This window comes from Uranotaenia lowii, chromosome 2, assembly GCF_029784155.1.
Source record: "Uranotaenia lowii strain MFRU-FL chromosome 2, ASM2978415v1, whole genome shotgun sequence".
Taxonomy (NCBI): Eukaryota; Metazoa; Arthropoda; class Insecta; order Diptera; family Culicidae; genus Uranotaenia; species Uranotaenia lowii.
Window position 1 is genome coordinate 316,128,517 of NC_073692.1, and position 10,927 is coordinate 316,139,443.

At 39.7% G+C, this 10,927-nt stretch overlaps 1 protein-coding gene across 1 annotated transcript; it reads right to left on the reverse strand.

Moving 5' to 3' along the window:
* Positions 1-4,878: 4,878 nt before the first annotated feature.
* Positions 4,879-9,414, reverse strand: LOC129742901 (uncharacterized). The gene is made up of 2 exons (XM_055734843.1): positions 8,687-9,414; positions 4,879-8,630 (listed from the first exon to the last, which is right to left on the reverse strand). The coding sequence occupies exon 2, from the start codon at positions 8,557-8,559 to the stop codon at positions 4,879-4,881; it is 3,681 nt and encodes a 1,226-aa protein (XP_055590818.1). The 5' UTR covers positions 8,560-8,630; positions 8,687-9,414.
* Between the last annotated feature and the right edge of the window lie 1,513 nt (positions 9,415-10,927).

Sequence of the window (10,927 nt, forward strand, 5' to 3'; positions counted from 1 at the left end):
TGGTTGCTTGGGATATGACCCGAAGCGCACATTTCAAACCTCTTTATCATCATTCCAATATACTGAAGAACTGGAAATTTTGACAGACCAAGTATGTTCTATGAAAATGATGATCAAATTAACGACAAAAAATTAAAATTTGATTTTTGAAAATTGGTTCATTGGTAAATGAAATACAGCTTAGCAAAGCCAAAACTAGATGTCGTTTTTTTACAGTAAGATTTTTTTCTACCGGAAGATCTGAGATAGCGGTCAAAACTTTCATTGAACCCCAACATATCTATACATTGTCGGATAGATGGATTCTTGACGATTTCAAACATCAGTGAAACACTTGAATACAGCAAAGCTGTCAGAAGTTATGAGTATTTTAAAAATAAAATTGATTTTTAGGACTTATTACTTTCTGAACCAGTTTCTTATAATCTGGTAATACTTATCGACTTTATTTTGAAATGTTGAGTGATTAGACTAAATTACCTACACAATGAATATAATATCATCAAAATCGGTTCACATTTACAGGCAGAAGAACGAAATCAAATTCAAACTCAAATTTTCCCGAAACGGATATTTTGCGAACGGCTTTGGAAGGTTAAATTCCAGTGCATAGCCAAGTTTAGGTGTTAGAATAGTCTCAGAAAATGCAGATTGATCAAAAATTCTAAAAACACCTACCTTTGAATAGCTGTCAAGAGTTCTGTGTTCCGTGATTTATACATCTTAAGATGCCAAAATGTCACAAAATGGCACTAAATCAATTTTCAATTTGCTGTCGCTCACTGTACTTGAAATTCAATCTCATGATGGTTTTACTTTGTTAAGATTTTGTCAGCATAAATGCCATTAAAACGCTTTAAAGTGGCTCAAAAATAATCAAATTTTGGCAATTTCGAAACAGCTGTATCCACTAATTGTCTCAGTTTCTTTTAAAAGAGAAGTATTGGACCGAAAAGTAACAGAAATTGAAGGAGGAGGATGCAGCTATCTAAAATACACATTAGAAGAAGTATAAGTTGGAAAAACTGATCAATATAATGACTAAAACAGTGTGCGCCGGCCATTGGGAGATACCAAGAATATAGTGGAATTTTTTCGTACAAAAGACAATAATATTTTTTTTTTTCAATTTTATTCATGAATTGTCATAAGATTGCCTTTATTTCCTTCATAGAAAGTATTTCGATCAAACGAATGGTTTTTGAGATGCACGGATACGTAGTTGGTCCCATTTCTAAAAGAACTAAGCTTAAGTATGAGATTTGATCATAATTCACAATGAGAATTGAACTTCAGAATTGATAAAAACAATACGTTTTTTCTTAATATCGAATCAAAAAAATATACCAGAATAATAACAAAATATGAATGTTTTGAGAATATTTTTTTTTTATTTCATAGCAATTATTATTAAAAACTTATCGTGAATATTTGCTCTCTAGAACGTAAAAATGCAAAATGAGAATCATAAACATTTCGTTGTTTTGACCTTGTGCTGATATGAAACAGGTCAGAAAAAATAAATAATTGCTCATAAGTCGATAATTTTGATCTCCTTGGTATATTATTACCAAAATCTTCTTTTATTTTCTCGCGTGGAAAGTTTTTGATTCGCGGATTGAAGTTGTATCAAAGGATATCAAAATATGTTTGTATAGAAAATGTATTAAAAAAGTTATATTTTTTTCTCTTATTATGAAACCTTTTAGAATGTACCTATGATTTAGTTCAATGAGATCAAATTGTAAAGAAGGGGGAGTGTGCAGGTTCACCCCCATCCTTCCCTATTCTTTCAAAACTTACCTTTTTTGCTAAATTTTTAAGTTGTTTTTATTATCCGATTTTTGAAAAACGAACTCAAGGACTGCGCTGGTAACTGAAACATCTCCTGTTATCAATATTTTTTTCGGTCCCACAATTGTTAAAAGGGGGTTGACACTATTGAATTAACCATTCTTGGCCTTAACAACCGTTTACCAAATTTCTCGACTATCGAACCACCACTTTTCTAATGATGATGTTACGAAGAAAACATCTCCTATTCATATGAGATACCTTTATATTCATGAGTTCCAGTTTTTCAAAATTTTGTCTCAAGCCAAAATGTATACCAATCCTTGATTCAAAGTAAAGAGAAGTTTTCAGATCTTTGAAAAAAGATCCACATATTGCGAGTTATGTTCAACCGTTCTTTTCCTACCAAACAGTAACTGGAAAAGGGTGAATCAATAGACCACCTGTGGCTAGCACAAGCGAGTTCTATCACATTTCTTCTATGGATGGACAATTTATGGGTTGAACCAATCCTATCGAAAATTCAGAGGGAGGGAAAACTTGATTTTCAATTGTTCAACACTTCGTAGACAACTTTCACCGAGAATGGTTAAGTAAAAGTGCCGTTTACAGCGATTGAGTTTTTCGGGATTTCCGATGGGCGGTAAATCTCAAACCGATTTCGGGCTTGTTGAAATTCAGGTTCTTGGTTAGGCTTCCTGCTGACAGTAAGTTCACCAGATGACGATAATGATAAGCTCTTGGAACCGTCGATTGCTGGCACGTGGCACTCGGTGGGTCCTGTGACATACACCGGTGCGTGTGATACATGCGGGTTCGTTGATTAATACGAGCTAAGATAGAAGGATGAAAAATGGGTCCTTTCATGAACTGGGTCTAAAATTTACAGCTGCAATCAAACTAAGGCTAGCATCTTCAACTTATCCTCATTTCATAACAGTCAGTTCTCTATAAGATGTGTGTGCAGAATAGCAATTTAACAATTTTTGCCATAAAATATAGTTTTCACAAAAAAGCTGACCTCTTCAGCAGATCTTTTTCCATGCTAGTTTTGTCCTTTAAAACCAAGATTGGATTAAATCCCGAAAAATTGCATCCAACTCAACACACTCTTAACGCATCAATTGCATTCCCGAGCTACCGAACAATTATCCATCAGACCAAACAAAGCCTCGGACCAAAACAGGAAAAAATAAAATCCGACATGGTAGAATGCAATTGTGCGGCCGTGTATTGGGTGGTGGAATTAAAGTTTAAAATTTTCCTGAGAAATGTGGCAAAATTGATTAATCCGATTTGGGATTTGCACTGCCCCTTGCTGCAGGAATGTGGCGGGAATTTTGGGATGGACGACAATGTGGTCCGTAAAACCATCCGCAGGACATGTGTTCCAGTGTTTCGATCCGGTAGTATGAGAATTGCAATTGTTGACAGGCTAGCCCGGTAAAAAAGGGTTTCCACGCAGTGATGCAATCAGGAATTAATTTCGAACCGACATTTGGCAATGGTGGAGAGTAATTTGATAGAAAATAATTAAAACCAATCATTCTAAATTGGTGAACAAACAGCAATGGAGAATCCATTTGCCATGAAATTTGTAAAACTCATTCCAGCAAGATTGGTTTGATTCCTGGACAAATGCTTTTTTCATATTTTTTTCATTATTTGCTCTATTTTACAAAGGTACCTCAACAAACTATACATTAAATTGCTGCAAAAAATAACTTTTTCCTCAAATATGATTGTTCGATGCCGTTTGGGTCACCAATCATCAGTGTAAAATTTGAGTTAGTGCAACGCGTTCCAATTTTTCTGAAAATTTTGCATGGAAGAAGAAATGTTTGCCCAAAAAATCATCCAGAAAATTCAAATAAGCCTGAAATGAAGTTGGTATTTACTTTTAAAGCTTCATTTTATGTTAACATGACTAAAGGGTGACGCGATCAAAATTTGGTCAATATCAACTTGACGTATTTCTTCCAATTTTGCATTTAAAAAACCTGAACACCCCTCATTTTGAAGGTGTGTGTGTGTGTGTAGAATGTTGCTCCTATTTTGATTTTGGAATTCACTCGTCAGTTGTCAAAATGCTGTCCAAGGAAGAAGTGCAGCGTATCAAAATTTTGTTCGCGCATCGCGAAAATACGAGTTACTCGCACGCAAAGCTGACAAAATCGCTAAAAGTTGCCAAATCCACCGTTACAAATGTTGTGAAGAATGATAGAGATGGTTCCGTGTTTTTAATAGAGTATATTAAAAAATTCCTACAAAGATTGGAACGTATAAATGTTTTGTTTTTGTTTACAATAGATTAACTTACGTTTACTAGATATCTCTAATTCTTTCTCAATTCTTCTTCGTATGTTTCGGTGATCGAGCTTTTTCTGTGGTTAGAGAAATGATTGTAATGTTTTGTTTGTTATTATATGTTTCCTAGGTAACCTCACTTGTTTGCTGTCGGTTGGTAAGTATATACAAAAATACTTTCACAGATCGCCCTTTGGACCGTACTGAAGCTGCTGATGGATAAGCAAAGTTGCTCTAGGTCGACGCGGATGTCTACTATAAAAATTTTGCATTTGTTAGGCAAATGAAAGTTTAGAGTTGATGGTCTTATTCTTAACGTGCTGAACTTACATCTTTCGTGAGCCGAGTAGAATAAGTTGTGTTGATATCACGAATGCTATTTTTGAAATGCACTTCCTAATATAAACAATTTTGAGTTAATATATATTTCTTTTCTTTTTCCTTTCAGATAAGGTTACCTGCTGACGTGAAACTTATGAGTTCAACTTATAATTTTAAGCGGTTTCACTATTATTTCACGATGTATGGAAATGTGCTCAATAAAGATCTTAGACCGGTAATAATCTTCTTTTGCTTTCTTTTCCTTTTTGAGAATTCTCTACAAACTACTTCCTTACAAATAAAGTGGGTTTTTTTCATATTGGCCTTTGGCTTATCTTTCTTAACTAGAACTCACATTCCTATGCTATGCGCACGGAAAAGATAAATAAATATAATCTGATGGAGACGCGCCGTGACACGTGACACTCCCCCCCCGTAAACGATTTCCTGGTTTACTTAAGAATCGCGTCGAACATCAAGTATTGCAAGTTTCACGGCTGGGCGCTCGTAAATGCCATTTGCGGTTTGAATAACTGCTTCTCTTACTTCGCCGTCCTTGCCTGGAACAGCCGAAATCACTCTTCCGAGTGGCCAACAGTTCCGTGGAAGATTGGGGTCGACGATCACTGCTACATCACCAACATTAATCGATTCAACCGGAGTGAACCATTTGGATCTCTTGGTGAGATCGGGAAGGTAATCTCGAATCCAACGTTTCCAGAAAACGTTTGCCTCGATTTGTGAAGTTTGCCAAGTATTCCTTAAGTAACCTTTCGCAACATAATCTTGCATTTTCTCATGAAGAGTCGCTGCTAGTGAAGGGTCCTTTTTCATCCTTGCTTCCAGACATTCATAACGACGCGTGGCCTGTGGTTTGCTATCCGGAACTCTAAATTTATCATATTTCCAGAGAAGACGTCCTTCAAAACGACCATCATCCCTTCGCGAGAACGACTCTAAAATTTCCCGAGCTCTCCGATCATCATTGGACTCTACCAGCGCCGTTGACCTCGTTATACCGAGTCCATCGATGGAAAAGTAATCACGCATTGCCTGATGCAGTGTTTCATCTTTAGCACCATTGCATTGACACATATGAACGTCGTGAAACCCACAGAATTGCCGATTTCGTAGATCACACTCACCGTAGACGGTCCACCCCAGACGAGTTTTTGTAGCTACTGGCTCATGCATTTCTCCTTCACGACCTTTGAGGACATACCCCAAGTTAGCGTTATTACTCCCAATAAGTATACGTGGCTGGATGTCATGATACGATTCTGCAGGAACTCCTCGTAGATGACTGTATTTTTCAGTGAAATCTTGCATATCCAACGATTGACGGAACAGTTCTAAATTGGACACAGTTAGTACTTCGGGAAGTCGATACCTCCTGTGGCCGACCTGCGTTCCTGAGATGTCCAGTGTTAGATTCTGTGAATCTGGCTCGTTGCGCGTTTTGTTGCCAGTCCATCGAAGACAAAGTGGTTCCGCCTTTCCTGTGACACCCAACTCTGCAGCCAGCTCGCTTTCAATCAAGGTTAATGATGAGCCATCATCCAAAAACGCATAGGTCTTTACCGTTTTAGTGGGCCCATGAAGGAATACAGGAATCACACGAAATAAAACGTGATTTGGCAGCTTATGGTGAATGTTGCAGTCCCCAGACGTCACTGGTCCATTTTGAGTTGCATTGAAACCGTCGTTCTGGAATTTGTGAAGCAGTGGATGATGTTTATACGAACATCCGTTCTCGCCGCAGAGCCTTTGTGATTTGCATGCCCTAGCATGTCTTCCAAGACATCTTTTGCAAAATCCGTGCTCATTAATTACAGCCCAACGACCTTTGTAAGTGAGCTCCCTAAATCTCTTGCATCTTTCCAAAGTAGTACAGTTGCCGTTGCAAACTTTACAAATTTTCTTGTCTACCGTTGCCTGAATAAGTCTTTTGGGTTTTTCCTTCAGTTGTGGTGAACTTTCGATCTCGTACTTATCTGAATAATCATCCTCGATCTCAGAATGCAAGTTCAGGTAGGCCGGTCCCCTTTTCATTTCTTTCGATTGCTTAAGTTCGACGTCATCCAACGAGGCGATTGATGAAATGGTTTCCGCGAAATCATACAACCAGTCACAAAACGTTGTAAGTTTCGCTTCTGCAATGAATCGACGATATTTGGCCCATTCAACTCTATAATCAATCGGCAGTTTTCCCACCAGAACACGAAGTAAAGTAGCGTCGTAGGTATACTCGATCAGTTCACATGCCTCAATGGTAGCACATAAGTTTTTCACTGATAGCGCAAAGTCGATCATAGTTTCCAAGCGATCAGCTCGAGGGGGAGGAGCAGACTGGATCTTCGTAATCAAATTATGAACGATAATCTCGGGGCTGCCAAATAACATTCTCAACGTTGACATGATGGATCCAACATTCGATGGGTGCATCAACATGCACTTCACAGCTTCATAGGCTTTTCCTCGTAGGCATTTCTGAAGCCGAATTAGGTTTTCCTCTGCAGTAAATCCGCACATCGTTGTTGTAGTGGAATAGGTAGAAACGAATAACGGCCATTCTTCTGGCACCCCGCTAAATATGGGCAACTCCTGAGCTGCCGCTTGTCGAGCAACTGTCAGGTGACTGTTGGTCAAGTCACTTCCTGTGCCAATATCTCGGCAAACGTTACGTGTCGTAGAGCGATACGCTTGGTGCTGCGGCGTGGATCGATGTCGAGGAGTAAATTGATCGTGAGCGGCATACAAAGGTGGTCGCACATCAACCTGCCTTATTTGTCCTTCGACTCCCGTGAAATCGGAGCGTATGTTAGAAATTTTTCGCTGATGAATCAGCGACGGCTGCTGGGATCGGATGTGTTGATAAATATGCTCGGGCTGATCAGCTAAGCAATGATTTTCTGTAGACCTCAATTGATACGGTTGATTATCGTGAGATGTTTTCCGTTCTGGTAGTTTAAACTCAGGTTGACGTCGTATTCTTTCGGTGCTAGGGTCCGAGTGGCACTGCCATCCTTCCGTCCGGGTGTCGGGTTCGATTTCAGCAGACTCAGTTTCGTTTGCTATTGCCTGCATCAATTCATAGCGCCTTTGAAGCAACTGCTTCTTTCGGGTATATTCCTCCTCGTTCAGTCGTTGTTCCTCTTCCAATTTCTGCAACTCCAATCTCATGTTTCGTTTCGGTGGCTGCGGGACAGTTGATACGTTCTGCTTTCTCGGTTGATCCACAAATTCAATCATCTGATGGCTGCGGCGATCGGTCGATGGCATCACACGAAGATTGTCCATAGCAGCGGAAGAATGAAGAAGAAAGGGGGGAGCAGCAGCTTTGGATCCAACAATTGTACTTTGAGGATTCGTTATTGGTACAGTAGGATCACGCACTCCACTCAACACAACGCTCGGAAGCGAGCTATTCACTTGATAGGCATTTGTTTTATTAGACATCACGTCGATAGAATTGGAATTCACATAAGAAGCGAACGTGTACGTAAGGGCTAACGTGGTAGTAGGAATAACCGATGATGCAAGAACCGAACTAGGAATTACATTTGTTGGGGAGACCGTCAGTAATGTCGAATCAACTACGCTGGTTTTATTATCAATGGACAGCAATGATATATGGGACTCCAACTGGTGGTCAGATCGTGGTACAAAGGCTTCGTTTTTAGTACTTACGATTCTCTCAGTAATGTTACCATTTTCGCAGTTTGGACATCTCCAACTAATGTCAGAGATCGCTTCCGTAACTCCTACACACTGGAAGTGATGCCACAGGTCGCAAGAATCGCACTGCACCATTTCTTCGGTTTCGGGACCACCACATACTTGGCAGCGGCTCGATGACACATTTCTCAATGAGAGGTTACGAGGGATCTTGAAGGCTTCGTGAACGCACTTCTTGCACGTCCAAGGGCGCTTGATGGCATCATCCGAGGCACCAACACACCTGACGTGATACCAGAATGCACACTTGTTGCACTGAAGCATTCCGGCAGTAGACCCTGGGAAACTGCAGGCAGCACCGATGCACGATGTAGTCATCACGTCTTGTAACTTCTTCGGAATTGTTCCCGTTTTTCGGTTTCCGTCCAGCTTAGTAGTTGAAGCTTCCTTGGCCATCATTAAACGAATTTTTTAATGTGAAGAATGATAGAGATGGTTCCGTGTTTTTAATAGAGTATATTAAAAAATTCCTACAAAGATTGGAACGTATAAATGTTTTGTTTTTGTTTACAATAGATTAACTTACGTTTACTAGATATCTCTAATTCTTTCTCAATTCTTCTTCGTATGTTTCGGTGATCGAGCTTTTTCTGTGGTTAGAGAAATGATTGTAATGTTTTGTTTGTTATTATATGTTTCCTAGGTAACCTCACTTGTTTGCTGTCGGTTGGTAAGTATATACAAAAATACTTTCACAGATCGCCCTTTGGACCGTACTGAAGCTGCTGATGGATAAGCAAAGTTGCTCTAGGTCGACGCGGATGTCTACTATAAAAATTTTGCATTTGTTAGGCAAATGAAAGTTTAGAGTTGATGGTCTTATTCTTAACGTGCTGAACTTACATCTTTCGTGAGCCGAGTAGAATAAGTTGTGTTGATATCACGAATGCTATTTTTGAAATGCACTTCCTAATATAAACAATTTTGAGTTAATATATATTTCTTTTCTTTTTCCTTTCAGATAAGGTTACCTGCTGACGTGAAACTTATGAGTTCAACTTATAATTTTAAGCGGTTTCACTATTATTTCACGATGTATGGAAATGTGCTCAATAAAGATCTTAGACCGGTAATAATCTTCTTTTGCTTTCTTTTCCTTTTTGAGAATTCTCTACAAACTACTTCCTTACAAATAAAGTGGGTTTTTTTCATATTGGCCTTTGGCTTATCTTTCTTAACTAGAACTCACATTCCTATGCTATGCGCACGGAAAAGATAAATAAATATAATCTGATGGAGACGCGCCGTGACACGTGACAAATGTAATTAAAGTGTTTGGGGAACGTTTGTCGACAGCCAGACAAAGAGAGTTGCCGGTAGTTTCAAGCGAAACCCTAATCTCTCTCTCCGAGATCCCGCAAATAAGCTGGGTGTATCGTATACAACCGTACATCGAGCCAAAAACGAGCCAAAAAATGAGCTGGACTATCGACTTACAAGAAGCTAGTGACTCCAAACCGCGATGATAAACAAAATACGACGGCCAAAGCGCGATCCCGGAGGCTGTACACGACGATGCTGACGAAGTTTGACTGCGTGCACCCAAAATTCAACCTCTGTGCCAATGGCGTGTAGTCAATTACATAGCATCATTGGTACAAGAAAATAACGCGACCGGTGCTGATTCGATTTGCTCCCACTGGCATTAATCTCCCAAGTTAACCCAATTGCGTATGTCTGAAAGAAACAAAATAAAAACGTTTGCACGTCCCTCCCTATCGCATCACAAGACGAAGAAGGATGGAAATAAATACCGGCCAACACCAGGCAGCCAGCGAACCCAGCACTGTGCGTGTGAATGTAGCAAAAGCAACAAAAAAATATCCTTCTAATTCAATCCAACGGCACCGGCAAACCACGGCCAAGCTGTGCGTGTGTATGCAGTAAAAGCAACAAAAAAAACATTGCTTCAATTCAATCCCCCGACAAACAACCACGGCTAAGCTGTGCGTGTGTATGTAGCAAAAGCAACAACAAAAACATTCCTTCAATTCACCGGCAAACAACCAACGGCCAAGCTGCCCGGCTTTAGCAGCTGTGTATATGTAGCGTGTGTATGTAATGGCAGGCAGTAAGCAAACACAGTTCTCATTCAATGGGTTTCCCGTTCCTTCACTCCCGTTCCCTTTCCCGTTTCCATCACAAGACAAAGGAATGCATTGAAAGGAGGCCAAACGCCGGGAAGCCTACGTTGTGCGTTTTTTTTGTGATTGATCGGTGACAGAAAGCCTATGACAAATATCCCTCGTCCTGCATGAAGCTCGAATAGTACACTGGTTAAGATGTCGGACTGGTAAGACGATTTGAATGGTGGTTTGAGTTCGAATCTCCCCACGGCGCTGTGGGAAGGAAGTAGGCGATGCCTTCTACGTACCGCACGCGTTTTTTTCTTCGTCCGCGAAAATTTTCGATAATCAATGAGTTTTCATTTTAAGTTAGAATGAAATAATTAAAAAGTCTAACCACCGGATTGGGATGACAAACTATATAGATGTAGTGACCACCGTAGGACCGGGGACAATCGGGACCATTCTGTGCTTTAAGGGAAAAAAAGTTGCCAATCAGGGGCGACTGCGAGTGCTTAAGTTTGGTTCCTAATGCTGATGAAAGGAAGTTCAGAATATTTTTAACTCCATTATAATGATTTAGGAATATCCTACTTTCTCGAAATGTGCAATCCAAAACGATGATAAATAGATTCCATAAGTCATAGTTTCCGTTCGTCATTCATTCTTTTTCGAAGGTGTCTTTCAAGAGTTCGGTTGTG